The 17,393-nt window shown below is 39.3% G+C and overlaps 1 protein-coding gene and 1 long non-coding RNA gene across 2 annotated transcripts in view; one reads left to right on the top strand and one right to left on the bottom strand.

The window, feature by feature from the left end:
- The window catches only part of LOC113471112 (glutathione S-transferase P-like), a gene marked incomplete at its 3' end in the record, with an annotated part of 17,169 nt that extends 2,346 nt beyond the window's left edge, over positions 1 to 14,823 (bottom strand). Inside the window, exons 1-3 of the mRNA XM_026830001.1 lie at positions 14,661 to 14,823; positions 13,724 to 13,859; positions 12,168 to 12,173 (exon numbers count right to left, since the gene is read on the bottom strand). Of these exons, the coding sequence (XP_026685802.1) occupies positions 12,168 to 12,173; positions 13,724 to 13,859; positions 14,661 to 14,699 (181 nt within the window). The remainder of the gene's footprint in view (positions 1 to 12,167; positions 12,174 to 13,723; positions 13,860 to 14,660) is intronic.
- On the top strand, positions 11,042 to 11,983 carry LOC113471111. Its single transcript, XR_003393935.1, has 3 exons — positions 11,042 to 11,219; positions 11,474 to 11,525; positions 11,819 to 11,983. It is a non-coding gene; the product is annotated as an uncharacterized LOC113471111 (long non-coding RNA).
- Positions 14,824 to 17,393: the final 2,570 nt, after the last annotated feature.

Raw genomic sequence — 17,393 nt, 5'->3', positions numbered from 1 at the left:
ATATTTAAATGCTTGTCACAAACATCGTTCCCCGATTATTTCACCTAGATAAATTTTATGACATTACTTGGACTCGAACCGCCAACCTCCAGATCCAAAGTCCAACGCGTTAACAACTGCACCACTGAGGTTGGTAAAAGGGTTTAAGAGACTGAGATGTAAGTCAACTGAATTGAGTGTTTCTTGGGACTGGGAACATCAAAGGATCATTGAAGGATAATTTTAGCTGACAATAATGCAACGTCTATACTAAATGTCGATGTCGACTGACATGGCCTGAAATACGTCCACTCCAGACTTTTTTCTTTCCACCAAAATCCTTTGAACATACATACCTAGCTATCAATGGATCCCAGTCGATCGACATGGATATGGATCGACTTTCAAATAGCACCAACCATCGATCGAAACCTACCTTACCTTTTACTGTCCTATTGCTGACCCGAAACCAAAAATAATAATAATAATTTCAACTTTTAATTTAATAGAACGATTCAAAATTATTGACTGTGACAGACAGACAAACAAACAGACTTCAATTCATTGAGAAGTTTGTTTGCTCAAAAAAAGACACATAATTATAATTATTAAAGGTACACAATGGTGTTCATATTTTCTAAATGGGAAATTATTATACATATTTTGATATTTATTTTGTAAATGAAAAACCCCCTATAATTATAATTATTATAGGTACACAATGGTGTTCATATTTTGTAAATGAAAAACCCCCTTAAAAACGAATACAAGGCAGCAAGGCACGCTTCCTTTGCGTTGTGGTTAAACTGTCATTCACAAAGTATGTTATTAATTTTTCATTTCCGCTTTCTTAAAACGGCATTTCCTTCTAAAAGAATCGTTACTGACCATCTTCCTTCAACCCTGACGTTCCTGGAGACCAAGGGGAAGAAATAGAATAGAAATAAGAACAGGATAGTTTAATTCCCTTATTTATAATACCTAACTCCTTCGTACACTATAACTACCTATATCTCTTCTTATACCAAGGTTTTTTTTTTTCATTACGGGTTTATTATCAACATTAGTGGCCACTGGCCAGTGATTTCGATATTAAGTCATATTGGAATGTGGTCCAACTGATTTTTTCCTCGTAGCAGCTTCTCTTCAAACACAAAGCTATTGGTCCCACACTGGGCTGAGAATTTGGCTTGAACTTTGCTCTTATACCCAGAGACACATTGGTATGTGCCCGATCTATAACTATTTGGTTTACAACTGTTATATTTGGAATTGTATTGTAATTTAGACTTCGGTTGTATTTGGAATCCGTTAAATATAGGTTTTGGTCGAGTGACCTGGACTACTGGTCTTAGGCAAGAGCCATTGTGCTGGAAGCTACCTGGGATTATTCTTTTGGCTCTCGTTTTCTATGAAGCACAACCTCAACTATCTAGCTGTTTGTCCAGTAATTTGCAACGGATAAGAAGGCCCTTAAACTTAAAAGAACCTTTTAAAAAATTACATAAATCTCTCATCAGGTAGATAGCTACCTTTTCAAGCAAAGTTCAGAAAGAAATGTGAAATTCCAGACTTTAACTATCTAGCTGTTTGTCCAGTAATTTGCAACGGATAAGAAGATCAATCCCTTAAACTTAAAAGCACCTTTTAAAAAATTACATACTTAAATCTCTCATCAGGTACTTAGATAGAGCTAAGCTACCTTTTCAAGCAAAGTTCAGAAAGAAATGTGAAATTCCAGAAAAAAAAAACTATGACCACCAAGGATTATTAAAAAATCCAAGTGCATTATAAAGTCAGATCCAGGTTGAAAACTTGAGTAACGCAAAACCACATGAGAAAACAAGAAAACCGGAATCCAAAGTGCATGCTTAACTGGCGTGCGTACATAAAAACAGGGTTGGATTTGATGTTCTCTCTGAGAAATCTTGCATATTTGTTGGCCGTAGTCTCCGAGTAGCTTAAGTTGGGTCCACACACAGTCGACGGCCATCGACAGAAGTGAATTTATTGTGAATCGATATCGGTTGACGGACGGCCGACTTTGGACACACATTCAGAGGTAACATAATGATGATTGCAACATGAGGTTTTTGGCCTTGGTTTCAGACTTTGAGAGCATTTAATTGTTTTACAAATGGGTAAAAAACTGTCAATGAATAAAAGACCAAAAAAGCTGAAGAAAAAAGAGGAACCAACCCTGGGCTCCAACAACCCATCACCCTCACTATTAAACCCGCCGGGGTTAATGCTAGGATTCCTACTAGAGTTTCTCAGGAAATACATCCGTTGAAGCAACACAGGCAGTACTCCAACCAGAAACCTCCTCGCACCACGATAATATTCTCCGTGTAAAAATATTCTAGCATAGAATAGAGTCAGATCCAGGTTGAAAACTTCAGTAACGCAAAACCACATGAGAAAACAAGAAAACCGGAATCCAAAGTGCATGCTTAACTGGCGTCCGTACATACAAACAGGGTTGGATTTGATGTTCTCTCTGAGAAATCTTGCATATTTGTTGGCCGTAGTCTCCAAGTAGCTTAAGTTGGGTCCACACACAGTCGGCGGCCATCGATAGAAGTGAATTTATTGTGAATCGATATCGGTTGACGGACGGTCGACTACGTTTGGACAGAGGTAACATAATGATGATTGCAACATGAGGTTTTTGGCCTTGGTTTCAGACTTTGAGAGCATTTAATTGTTTTACAAATGGGTAAAAAACTGTCAATGAATAAAAGACCAAAAAAGCTGAAGAAAAAAGAGGAACCAACCCTGGGCTCCAACAACCCATCACCCTCACTATTAAACCCGCCGGGGTTAATGCTAGGATTCCTACTAGAGTTTCTCAGGAAATACATCCGTTGAAGCAACACAGGCAGTACTCCAACCAGAAACCTCCTCGCACCACGATAATATTCTCCGTGTAAAAATATTCTAGCATAGAATAGTTGTGGAACAAAACAACTACCTTGTAAAACACCATCATCAGGTATTCAAGCCTCAGCGATGTGAACTTGTGTGAAAATGACCCTGGGCCTCCAGTCAGGTAAATGTGAAAACATTAGTGGCCACTGGCCAGTGATTTCGATATTAAGTCATATTGGAATGTGGTCCAACTGATTTTTTCCTCGTAGCAGCTTCTCTTCGAACACAAAGCTATAGGTCCCACACTGGGTACATTAGTGGCCACTGGCCAGTGATTTCGATATTAAGTCATATTGGAATGTGGTCCAACTGATTTTTTCCTCGTAGCAGCTTCTCTTCAAACACAAAGCTATTGGTCCCACACTGGGCTGAGAATTTGGCTTGAACTTTGCTCTTATACCCAGAGACACATTGGTATGTGCCCGATCTATAACTATTTGGTTTACAACTGTTATATTTGGAATTGTATTGTAATTTAGACTTCGGTTGAACTGATTTTTTCCTCGTAGCAGCTTCTCTTCAAACACAAAGCTATAGGTCCCACACTGGGCTGAGAATTTGGTTTGAACTTTGCTCTTATACCCAGAGTCACATTGGTATGTGCCCGATCTATAACTATTTGATTTACAACTGTTATATTTGGAATTGTATTGTAATTTAGACTTCGGTTATATTTGGAATCCGTTAAATATAGGTTTTGGTCGAGTGACCTGGACTACTGGTCTTAGGCAAGAGCCATTGTGCTGGAAGCTACCTGGGATTATTCTTTTGGCTCTCGTTTTCTATTAAGCACAACCTCAACTATCTAGCTGTTTGTCCAGTAATTTGCAACGGATAAGAATGTCAATCCCTTAAACTTAAAAGAACCTTTTAAAAAATTACATAAATCTCTCATCAGGTAGATAGCCTACCTTTTCAAGCAAAGTTCAGAAAGAAATGTGAAATTCCAGAACCTGGGATTATTCTTTTGGCTCTCGTTTTCTATGAAGCACAACCTCAACTATCTAGCTGTTTGTCCAGTAATTTGCAACGGATAAGAAGGCCCTTAAACTTAAAAGAACCTTTTAAAAAATTACATAAATCTCTCATCAGGTAGATAGCTACCTTTTCAAGCAAAGTTCAGAAAGAAATGTGAAATTCCAGAAAAAAACTGATAGGCTCGGATTTTTTTTCCAAAGAAGTCAATAAAAAACAAGCCTATTTGTTTTATGTTGAAGTTTTGATTGGAAGTGTGGCCTGATTGCCCGAAACACTTGAAATGAAATTTAAGTGGAATCAATCAGTATTCTGTAACCTGTTCGGTCCCGCTCAGTCCTAAATGAAATATGCCGACAATTCCCATCAAATTTGAAGAGTGGAACTATCAAACGGCCTGATTGCCCGAAACACTTGAAATGAAATTTAAGTGGAATCAATCAGTATTCTGTAACCTGTTCGGTCCCGCTCAGTCCTAAATGCAATATGCCGACAATTCCCATCAAATTTGAAGAGTGGAACTATCAAACTGTGTTCTTTCGAGTGGTTCAGTGAACTGTAGAACTTAACCAGAAATAAGGCCTTAATGGGGCCCCCGAAGAGAAGGTTCATTTCTGTCCAATTTCATTAAAATCGGACAAACAGTTCGAGAGTTAGGGTGAAAATGATTGGAAGTGTGGCCTGATTGCCCGAAACACTTGAAATGAAATTTAAGTGGAATCAATCAGTATTCTGTAACCTGTTCGGTCCCGCACAGTCCTAAATGAAATATGCGAACAATTCACAACCCACTGGAAGATTTGAACTATCGAAATGTCATATTTTTAGAGGTTCAGTGTACTGTAGAGCTCACTCAGAAATTAAGGCCTTAATGGGCCCAACCGAAGAGAAGGTCCGATTAAAGTCAAAACCTTTCAAGTCGAACATTTCAGGTCCGATTAAAGTCAAAACCTTTCAAGTCGAACATTTCTGTCCAATTTCATCTAAATCGGACAAACAGTTTGAGAGTTAGGGTGAAACTAAACAGACAGACAGAGGGGTTTACACAAACCAAGAGGGGGGGGGGGGGACGATGACCATTTAATACTGAGAATATAGGGAAACTATGACGGAATAAACATAAAATAAACGGACATTCACTGTTCTTTTCGTGGGGTCTTCACTCATAGAAAAACCAAAGCTATTCAAACAGGCCATGCATTAGACAAAAACCATCAATATAGTATCAATAGAGCCCATGTTGTGGATACATTAGGCAAAACTATCAATACAGCCCATGTAGAAACATAAGGATCAATACAGACCATGGAACAAAACCAATACATCATTCTCCTATAGTCCTATACCTACTCCAGATAAGATACAATGATACATCAATAGAACGATTGCCAATATCGGCGCTTAATAAACAACGTCGCCCAACAACTATTTAGCAAACTTTTCAGGAGAACCAATAACTGATTTACTTTTATTTCGTGTATTTTACAGATTCCCCCCTTTTTTAACCATCCCAGAACGGAAAAGTTTGATCAAAAATTTTCAGTCCCGGCCAGGATTCAAATCCAGAGTCTCCTAGTTGAGAGTCATTGGTCGGCCACACAGGTGGGCTTAGGTGGTGTTGTTGCCTAAACGACGATGTAGGTATAATAGCATGTAATAATATTGTGTATTTTTCTATCCATGCTATATTTTGCTATATGGTAGCATGCATAGTGACGTCACAAATTTGCTTTGATGAACGCGTGACTCATAACTTCCTCTAATGTACATGTACATAATGTACTAAATATAGATCATACACTTTACATTGTGTATTTACCTATGTAGGTACATATCTATTTCCCATTGTACATTTACAAATCCCATACAGCATTATGTTTAGGTAGCACATAAGCATTATGGTATATGATGTTACTTATGTATCATTTACAGATTGTACATAAGTTCTATGATAATGGTTTGGCAGCAAAAAAAAAAAATGTAGGTATACTATTGGGATTTTGGCAAACATTAAAAGAGCATCCGTACAGACAAAATAAAATGTTGAGTAGGTACATAATGGAGGAAAAGCAGATACGGCGATATAAGTGATTCAAACATAAAAGTACTTACTTGGTAAAAAAAAAAAAGTGTAGATATGTATGGTGAAATATGTGAGTCCATTGAAATAAGTGTTTTCAGTAGATACGATGAATAATGGAACTGGGATTATCAGGGAGACTGGTCTGTAGCTGTACCTAACTCTGTACTTAAGTACTGACTAATACTAATGGACACTCGAGCATTAGCAGATCTGGTCAACTAAGACAAATCGACCACATTGCTTCGCTTATTGCGAAATAATGCCAAAATCAGCACTTCATATGCTGTTTATTTCTCCAGAGCCTCTACTAGTTTAAGTTATAGAGATTGTCCCAGGCGTTTATCAGGCGTATGGTCGACAAGGCCCCAGCCGTGGCGGATAAGTAAAGTCTCAGACGTTAACCTCACCCAATGGTCATCTTGCAGTCAACAAAGTGCCATACACAATGGATAATTCAAGAGTGCCATTACTTATCTTACTATGGACAATTCAAGTGACATTACTTACTATTAAAATGGACACTTCAAGTGACATTACTATTAAAATTGATGCCATTACTATTAAAATGGCGGATAAGTAAAGTCTCAGACGTTAACCTCACCCAATGGTCATCTTGCAGTCAACAAAGTGCCATACACAATGGACAATTCAAGAGTACCATATACTTATCTTACTATGGACAATTCAAGTGACATTACTATTAAAATTGAAGCCATTACTATTAAAATAGACACTTGAAGAGTGCCATTCCTATTACAATACACTTCCAATGCCATTACAATGGACACTTTCATACTTTCAATTTTCCAGACATGTCTATAAAAGGCGATTTCAATCTTGAGATTTATGTCCGAAGCTTCACTCTCCCACTCACTCTGCTCTTGATGATATTCACGACACAATGTGTGATTACAATGAAAATAGTGCACCATACATCTTACCAAGGACTTGGACTTTAAGGTCAGATGGTCTGCTTCATTTGGAGTCTAGATTCCATAAACTTGAACTTCAGATCATCCTACTTATCCAAGTATTGTAGTCGTACTAGTTGGTGCTGCAGAAAACACACTGTAGGCAGAGTGGTAGAGCTATGATTCAACTGACTGTAGGTCGCACATCCGCTTGGTCGTTTTGGAAAAAAAGGACACCCCTAAATATGGAGCTATGAAAAAACCAAGTTCGTTATTCGCAAGCTCACCAATTTAAAACCTTTTATTCGAAATTGTCTCATCTGAATTTGCGATTTCAAGTATAAATTAAAAACAATTATTTTATTTAGTTAAGTAGGTATACATATTTGAGGAAAAGTGGAAAAACATTCAAATATTTGAAGTCGACAGAGAGGAAGAGAAGGAAGAGGAAAAAAAGCCAGAGCACAAGAAGAAGCAGGGGGAACATTGGCCTTCAATGACATTTTCCAAATGCCACCAGGTCGCTTCAAGGGACATCCTATTCGTAATGTAGGTAAACTGAAAATATGCTACAATCAGCAAATACCTATGTACCCATACCTCGGCATATCAAAGAAGGAAACATTAATAATCTGAACTGAACAGCAATGAAAATCAACTTTCATACTGACCTGTTAATAAATCCTCCTTGTTTCTATACATTTTTCCTATACCTAATTCAGTGTTCTCATTTCGCTACAGTGTAATGGAGTATCAAAGGACATCATAATAAACTCATCATTTTGCTCCCAGATATCTTGATTAGCTTCAGCATTTTAACATTCAGGTCATGTCATACCTACCTACTTCCAATAAGCTTTTCAACATTTCAGTATGCAGGTCAGAAGGTTAGCGAATACTGAGGTTTGTATTTCTTTACTTTCCTGCAATGCTGATAGTAGTGATCCTTTTTTTCCCCCCAAGAGTTTTCGTCTTCTTTCCTCCTCGACCTCCTTCTCTTCCTTAGGCCCTAGCGTATGCCCTTACCTATGAGGCAGCGAAGCAGGCATCCCGCACCGCCCTGCCAGTTCGACGAGTGACATATTCCGACGAGGCGGCCCACCACTCTACATCAGACATTCTTTCTCCTTGTCTTCTTCTCTTTCTTTAACCTCATCTTCGTCTTAATCTTCGTAGTTTTCTTCTTCATCATTATCATCACATTCTAGATATATTTTCAGCTCTCCTTTTCCTCTTCCTCCTTAAAGTTGGGAGTTAACCCAGCAACCCAGTCAGGCTGGATCCAAACATTTCAAACCAATGTCAAAATAGCGCCAACCAAACACCATTTCTTTCTCCTTGTCTTCTTCTCTTTCTTTAACCTCATCTTCGTCTTAATCTTCGTAGTTTTCTTCTTCATCATAATCATCATCACATTCTTGATGTATTTCCAGCTCTCCTTTTCCTCTTCCTCCTTAAAGTTGGGAGTTAACCTAGCAACCCAGTCAGACTGGATCCAAACATTTCAAACCAATGTCAAAATAGCGCCAACCAAACACTATACCCACAACTCCATTCCAATGTCAAACCTCTGCATGATAAAGAAGTAAACATCCGTACCAATGTCATATTTTATCCTAAACAGATAAGGTTCGTTCTCGGAACGGCTGGCTTTCTCCTATCCCGTCTTCCTTCTCTCTTCGAGTTCGGGACGATAAGACCTCAGCAGTTACAGTTCCCTCTTTCTCCTATCCTGTCTCTTCGCTTTCTGGACGATAAGACCTCAGCAGTTACAGTTCCCTCTTTCTCCTATCCTGTCTCTTCGCTTTCGGGACGATAAGACCTTAGCACTCTTAGCAGTTACAGTTCCCTCTATCAAACCTCTCAAAAAAAGTACCTCTGTGTAAAAACTCCAAGGTAACAAACATGGTGTGAAAATCAAAACTGTCTTCATTCTCTCTTCGCTTTCGGGACGATTAGACCTTAGCAAGTTAGCAGTTAGGTAGAGTTCCCTCTATCAATTCTCTACAACAACAAAAAGTACTTACCTCTGTAAAAAAAAACTCTTAGGTAACAAACCATGCTGTGGAAATCAAAACATCTGACTCGATATCCGGGGGGCGTCATATGAAACTAACTCGTGAAATTTAATCTCCAACCTACGCCCCCATTGTATGGTGACCGTCAGGGGCGATATCATAGGGGGCTTGAGGGGGGCTATTGGGACCAAAAATTTTCAATTAGAATTATGAGAGAAGTCTGGAAAACAGAGCCCTCTGCGTATGCCCCTGTACCCATCCTACTGTCGTGATCTTGAGCTTTCATCAATGACCAAGACTACAATCGTAGCTCAAAGTTAGATAAAGTTTAACACTAGAATTGAACAATTTGATTGGTTGATTTTGAACTCTTTAACCTATCAGATTGTTTGATCCAAGAGTTTAACTTAATGGAGTTTAAACTCCTGACTATTAGTTAAACTTCTATTCCATTGTGACCTTTCAAACCAAAGTTTGCGCCCAAACTAACATGATCCTTGCGTAGTCTTCTGGTTTACAATCCTGGATCTCCACTTGGGGTAGGCCCTGGGTTCGACACTCAATCTCATGCCTGGTTAAACTTGTCAACAAGGGGGAGATGACAAACACTAATCCATACTAAACCTAAGGTGCAGGCCAACTCCATTTATCATTCAAGTTCTTGGATATGCTAATACTTTTCTACATTTTCAACCAAGTCAATTTGTCTCTACAGCTCTTGGGGCAGTGTCTACTCTAATAGCACTACACTTTAAGTACTCATCTCCAACGTAAAATACATACTTGCATAACTCAATTCTACTTCATGGCACATCTAACCATCTTGAAGTTTCTTCTAAAAGGAGATTTTACAAGATTTTGTTCAGGAAATGAGGGGAAAACTACGAAATGGGTATGCTGTGAAACAGAAGTAACAGAACCCTAAAGTTTCAACGCTCGAATGTTTCGTCACAAAAACATACTAAAAACCTACAAATGGATTTGTGGTGATGTCATAATTTATGCCACAGAATTCAATAAAACTAAAACCTTCAGAAGATAGTAAAAAACATATATCCCTAATTCCTAGTAAAATTTGTAAGTAATGGGCTGTTTGATGGAAGCCAAAGCCACAAATATCTTACGAAAATAAACGGAGTTTCGGATAGGCTCGGATTTTTTTTCCAAAGAAGTCAATAAAAAACAAGCCTATTTGTTTTATGTTGAAGTTTTGATTGGAAGTGTGGCCTGATTGCCCGAAACACTTGAAATGAAATTTAAGTGGAATCAATCAGTATTCTGTAACCTGTTCGGTCCCGCTCAGTCCTGAATGAAATATGCGAACAATTCACAACCCACTGGAAGATTTGAACTATCGAAATGTGTTATTTTTAGAGGTTCAGTGTACTGTAGAGCTCACTCAGAAATTAAGGCCTTAATGGGCCCAACCGAAGATAAGTTCTGTCCAATTTAATTAAAATCGGACAAACAGTTCGAGAGTTAGGGTGAAACTAAACAGACAGACAAATGGGTTTACACAATTTACTTTCTGTTAGGGACCACCTTAAAGGCGGGGGATCAAAACCCATACCTTTTGGGCATACGGGCATGTCTACATTTCAGTATGGAAAATATTGGTGTAAGTAAACAAGATTGAAAATATAGGTACATAGGTAATTACTTAGGTACTACATATGAAATAGTTCATTAGCATTCATTTTGAATTGTTCAACTTCGAAAGAAAGAGGATTAAACGCTTTCGTTAGGTCTTGTAAAGTTTTTTTCATGAATAATAATGCTCGTAAGTAATGTGGCTATTAATTCTGAAATAATAAAACTACACGCCAGTCTAGCATTCATTTTGAATTGTTCAACTTCGAAAGAAAGAGGATTAAACGCTTTCGTTAGGTCTTGTAAAGTTTTTTTTCATGAATAATAATGCTCGTAAGTAATGTGGCTATTAATTCTGAAATAATAAAACTACACGCCAGTTCATAATGATAGTGTACACTGTACAGGTCTCTTATCTACAAAATCTAAAGTGTATCATTATTGAACCACATTTTCACAAGGTGGATGGAATGTGGTAGAAATGTTTTGTTGATAAGATAGTATTGGTATAATCTAAGTAGGCACTCGGCATGTCACGTGAATGTTATACCGACCTGTCTGATTGTGAGCAACGGTGTACTTATAGGTAAGGTTCTGCGGACGATGTCACGTGAAGGTTATACCGACCTGTCTGATTGTGAGCAACGGTGTACTTATAGGTAAGGTTCTGCGGACGATGTCACGTGAATGTTATACCGACCTGTCTGATTGTGAGCAACGGTGTACTTATAGGTAAGGTTCTGCGGACGATGTCACGTGAAGGTCATACCGACCTGTCTGATTGTGAGCAACGGTGTACTTATAGGTAAGGACCCGTACTTTTGTGGATGATTGGTAGCATTTAAATTTCCATAGCAGTGGACATTTAACTGTTACTAACTTTCTCGGTATAGCACCGACCTGTTTGATAGTTTGCTTGTGAACAATGGCGTGCTTATAGGTAAGGGCAGAGGCCTGTCTGATTGTGAGCAACGGTGTACTTATAGGTAAGGACCCGTACTTTTGTGGATGATTAGTAGCATTTAAATTTCCATAGCAGTGGACACTTAACTGTTAATATCTTTCTCGGTATAGCACCGACCTGATTGATAGTTTGCTTGTGAACAATGGCGTGCTTATAGGTAAGGGCAGAGGCAGACAGTAGAATCTGGGTCCAAGTAACTTAGTATAATTTTGGGGTTTATTTTGTCTAATAGAGTCTAGTAAAATCGTTTGAACTAAGGTTTCTAGAAATCAAAATAAAGGAGAAATAAAAAGACCCCCAGTCTACCTACATATATTGGTGGGTAGACGAGTATTTAAGAAGAGCCTAAATAATTGATACCGCGGAGGTGGGCATTTAACTGTTACTAACTTTCTCGGTATAGCACCGACCTGTTTGATAGTTTGCTTGTGAACAATGGCGTGCTTATAGGTAAGGACAGACAGTAGAATCTGGGGTCCAAGTAACTTAATATAATTTTGGGGTTTATTTTGTCTAATATAGTGTAGTAAAATCGTTTGAACTAAGGTTTATTGAAATCAAAATAAAGGAGAAGTAAAAAGACCCCCAGTCTATCTATATTGGTGGATTTACGAGTAATTAAGAAGAGCCTGGAAATAAAAAGACCCTCAGTCTACCTATATTGGTGGATTTACGAGTATTTAAGAAGAGCCTCCTAAATAATTAATACCACGGAGGGTAATGGGTACCTACCTATGTTTAGTTGTTATGTTCTCTATGTATGCTCCTGAGGATTCACACTGGAGACCCGAATTTCATTCGCATTTTTAGTCTCCGCCAAATATGTATGGGTCGTCAATAAATTTGGGTAGAAATCTAACTCCTCAACAGTCTTAACAATTTAAAATTAATATTTAACATATTTTAAATAATCCCTGTGAAGTGAAGTGGTGATAAAAATAATATTAGCGTTGTGACAGTGACCATCAAGTTATTTTGGATTACTTACCAACATTTTCTTGGCCTGCGGGATTATCAGTTTCTATTCTACCCTTTTCTTCAGATGAACTGATATTGAGGTAAGACTAGGACACTAGGATAGGTCTTTAATAGGTAATCCATTTTATCCAGGACTGAGAATTTTCTTTTCTTGGTCTAGTTCAAAATATCCACAAAATAAATCTGCCCACATTAAGAAGTATTGACTACAGAACAGATGTAAGTAGGTATTGACTATAAGTTAGACCAAGTGGTTTTGAGATCATGGCTAAAGCTCAACATGGAAGATGGACCATGTACATTGGACACAACCACAGAATGTGACAGAACTCAAATTGATGAAAAAAAAAGTACTTGTCCAGAAGTCACATCTGTGGAATATTGCTACCAAAGGAACTGGCACAAACAAGCAGGAATGGTAAAGATGCGTTCTTCGGTAAAGTTTGAGGTTCGTCGCACATTAGAAACGTAGTCGCGATTTTTGTATCACGTAAAAAGATCTCGCGACTACGCTTCCAATATGCGACCAAGCCTAATTGTTAAGTATATCTACTACCTAGGTTTGAACATAGTTTGGGCTCTGTACCTACATACGTTTGAGCTTAACAACAGGAGAAATTTCTATATGTGAATTTCTATACAACCTTTGTAACTACATATTTTTAGTAAAATGTCGTGTACCTTAGGATTCTAACTTAGGATACCATAGCGGAGTAACATCTTTAAGAACATATGTATTCAGTTTGAGAGTGTGACTAGTTTCAACTTTAATTTTCATATTCAACTTCAATTTATATCGTTGGGCTTTGTTTATCAGGGATCTCTCAAGCTCTGGATCTCTCCGGTATTTCGGCACATTTAAACGACGCGACTTTCCTTTCAGACACTGAGACGATTTCCCCTCCTCTGAAGCTCATTTCCCCTCTTTTAAACGAAATTACGGGAGTTGAACCACTAGGTGGCGTTGTAGCGCCTGTACTACACCATTGGATATCCAAGATGACGCAGGCCCAACCATCGAAGCGTGTTCAGTTTCCAAAAGGAACCGTCTGTTTCCTAAAGGGGGGAAAAACGCTTTTTCCTCGGATTTCCCCTTAGCTTTATGAAAAATGTCCTAGGGGGAAACTGTGGTAATTGTTCAGAAGCCCCGATAACGAGAAAGAAAGCTCCTTTTTGTGTTTAACCTAACCCTATAATAACATTGTTCAGTGCTCATTTGTGACAGCTACTTTTTGTAGGAATTTTCCATTGACGTGACTTCTGAACAAGTACCGCAGTGCATGGTTGGTCCTACCTTTCTTCACATCCAGCCACTCGTCATATTGAATCCTATGGTCAGTGAAGTTCCAGTTCATGTACACCAGGAGTAATCTGATTGGTTCTGCCAACCCGGTCAGGTTGAAGTAGCTCAACTTGATGTCAGGTTGTAGCTGAAAACAGGGAGGGTATTGTTTTTAGTAGTCCAGTAATTTCAGCGAAGGAGTAATCTGATTGGTTCTGCCAACCCGGTCAGGTTGAAGTAGCTCAACTTGATGTCAGGTTGTAGCTGAAAACAGGGAGCGTATTGTTTTTAGTAGTCCAGTAATTTCAGCGAAAAAAAGCAGGTCTTGTTCATTGCGGGTAGCACCTACGTGTGAACAGGCGAAAAGATGGGCCTCGTTTTGACCTGCTGCTAGCAAAAAATGATGCGGCGATTCAAGTTCCAGAGTATGGGAAGATGAGTATCTGACATGGTCATTGGACTCATTGGTCATAGCGGACAAGGAAGGGGGAGGGGAGCGAAAAAAGGTGGTTCCTTGCGACAAATTAGTGACGAAGGTTCCTTTTCGTCAAAAGCTTCGTTATGTGACCATACCTACCTGAATCATGGCTCAAATTTTCTCTACATATACATTCCTCTGTACGCTTCACCGCTTTTTCCTCCAAAAAGCTACAAGATACCCGTCTATCTTTACATTTGACTGATTTGACCTCACTCAGCCTGAGTAGAGCTGGGAAAAGCCAGTTGCACGCGATTGTACAAGTGGTCACTCATCCGGATACTAACCACGCCCAGCGTTGCTTCAGTGATATTCAATGTGCCTATCAATTATCACCGCCCAAATTGGCTTCTTACCTTGACATTGTCAGCAATAGACCCATCATACATCACCATGATGAGTGGTTCACCAGTCAAACGACACTGAGGTCAATGTGCCTATCAATTATCACCGCCCAAATTGGCTTCTTACCTTGACATTGTCAGCAATAGACCCATCATACATCACCATGATGAGGGGTTCACCAGTCAAACGACACTGAGAAATACAATGGATGAATCAGTGGTTAGCTTGATTTATACAATCAGTGTTATCACTTGGTTTATCAGATGCTAGAACATTGTACTAATCAGATGGTCCTATCAATAAACAATTGAATAGTCTATTAATTGAGGAGTCAAAACTGTTTCCATTGTTGGTATAGGGCCTATTGTTGGTATGGGGTTAAAACAGGACCTGAAATGGTTCTAACCCTATACCTACCTAACCTATCTACCTCTTATAGGTCTTATTTAATTATCCTGTTCCTGGGCCCACGAGACCTGTGTTTACTGACTAAGTATTATGTACCTCCCTCGCGACAAGCTAATCAATAAATTCCTGTACTACATATTTCAATTAATTTATTACACAATATACCTAATTAAATATTTTTTTCACCCTCTTTTTAGAAGAAGATAAAAATCTACGTAGGTAGCAAGCTAGCAACCAAGCATGTACCTAGATATCTTGGTACCCAAGTAATACCTACCTACTTACCTCTTTTCCCCCGACGAAGAAAAACTTGAATACCTAGGTCCTTACAGTAACGATGATAATGCAAAGTCGTGTGCTGTTCACACTCGAAATTTTTTCTCATTACGATAGGGTTAGCTTGATTTATACAATCAGTGTTATCACTTGGTTTATCAGATGCTAGAACATTGTACTAATCAGATGGTCCTATCAATAAACAAGAATAGTCTATTAATTGAGGAGTCAAAACTGTTTCCATTGTTGGTATAGGGCTTATTGTTGGTATAGAGGTGAAACAACATTGTACTAATCAGATGGTCCTATCAATAAACAAGAATAGTCTATTAATTGAGGAGTCAAAACTGTTTCCATTGTTGGTATAGGGCCTATTGTTGATATGGGGTTAAAACGAGGTACTTGTCAGATTTGTCAGAAAGCTCGGCTGGTTCTCACGTGGTACCCAGTTCTCAAAGTCATTTCTCTTTCTGGTTCTGAGTTCCTTATAACAGTCCCGTTACACCCCTGTCAGGAGATAAATATGCGAAAATAATTAAAATAGGGCAATGTCTATAAATTATTGTCAGGTTTCTATCGGAGTAAATAAAATAAAAATCACAATGATTTAGGATCACATAACAAAGCTGTTTTAAGTAATATTATCCTGTTCCTGGGCCCACGAGACCTGTGTAAATCCAGCGATAAGGTAAGAGGTTTGACAGAGGGAACTGTAACGGCTAAGGTCTTATCGTTCCGAAAGCGAAGAGAGAAGGAAGACAGGATAGGAGAAGACCAGGCGTTCCGAGAACGAACCTTATCCGTGCAGGATGAAATTCGCCCCGGGCGGGAATCCATCCCGCGAGCTTAGTGCTTACAAATTCTAACCCTATACCTACCTAACCTACCTACCTCTTATAGGTCTTATTTAATTATCCTGTTCCTGGGCCCACGAGACCTGTGTAAATACTGAAAATCCAGCGATAAGGTAAGAGGTTTGACAGAGGGAACTGTAACTGCTGAGGTCTTATCGTCCCGGAAGCGAAGAGAGAAGGGAGACGGGATAGGAGAAAGCCAGTCGTTCCGAGAACGAACCTTATCCGTGCGGCATAAAATCCGCCCCGGGCGGGAATCCATCCCGCGAGCTTAGTGCTTACAAGACAGACGCGCTATAAACTAACTAGGCTGGCTCCCTAATCTTGAAACACGGTCAATTATTCCATCAAATTTCTTCGATGTTACCTACTATAGGCATAAAGCAGCGCGCCCTTATATGTCCCATTTCCCTCCAGACTAGGTTGTTTGTCCCGTATACTTACGTCCCGTCTCTTTTCTGTCCCGACTAGGTTGTTTCATAAAAGCCATGCCTCCGACTGTAGTCGGAGACGGGACGTATGAGATCCACGCACACTTAGGTATCCATCACGGATAGGTACGTTCCGTCTTCTTATGTCTATGCTTGTTCCATATTACTTTACATTGGATCAAATGCACGACCACCAGACTAGGTCTCTTTTCTGTCCCGTATACGTCCCGTCTCTTTTCTGTCCCGTATACGTTCCGTCTCTTTTCTGTCCCGACTAGGTTGTTTCATAAAAGCCATGCTTGCGACTGTAGTCGGAAACTATGCGGAGACGGGACGTATGAGATCCACGCACACTTAGGTATCCATCACAAAAAATAGGTACGTTCCGTCTTCTTATGTCTAGCTTGTAATATTACCTACTTTACATTGGATCAAATGCACGGCCGCACACTTATCCAAGATTCAGTCCGTCTCCGTGCTGGATAAGTGTGGACCCGAGAACTTGCCTTAATATCTGACGTTTGGGATAAAGTTTGTCCTGGGCGAGAATCGAAACCGTGGCCTACAGCTTATAATGCCCGCCATTTACGCTCAGACCCTCTAACGTGTGTGGCCGAAAAAGTTCAAGACCCAGGTATCTGTGAGACCGTTTGACGCGTCAAGCTTTTTCGCCACACAACTTGAGATGGTCTTACGTATTCTACCGTTACAGACTTACTTTATCATGGACACTCGTTGATTAATTGAGATGGTCTGTTAAACGGCGGTCTGTCTCTGTCAGACAGTCTGAGTGTAAGTGGCTGGCCCAACTGCCCAAGGCAGGTGCGCTTTCCAAAGCTAATAACTAATAACGCTGACCGGATCGAAAATCGAAATAGCGGAAATGGAGG

Source organism: Diaphorina citri, unplaced genomic scaffold, assembly GCF_000475195.1.
Source record: "Diaphorina citri unplaced genomic scaffold, Diaci psyllid genome assembly version 1.1 scaffold2081, whole genome shotgun sequence".
Lineage (NCBI taxonomy): Eukaryota > Metazoa > Arthropoda > Insecta > Hemiptera > Psyllidae > Diaphorina > Diaphorina citri.
This window is presented reverse-complemented; position numbering and strand designations above follow the sequence as displayed.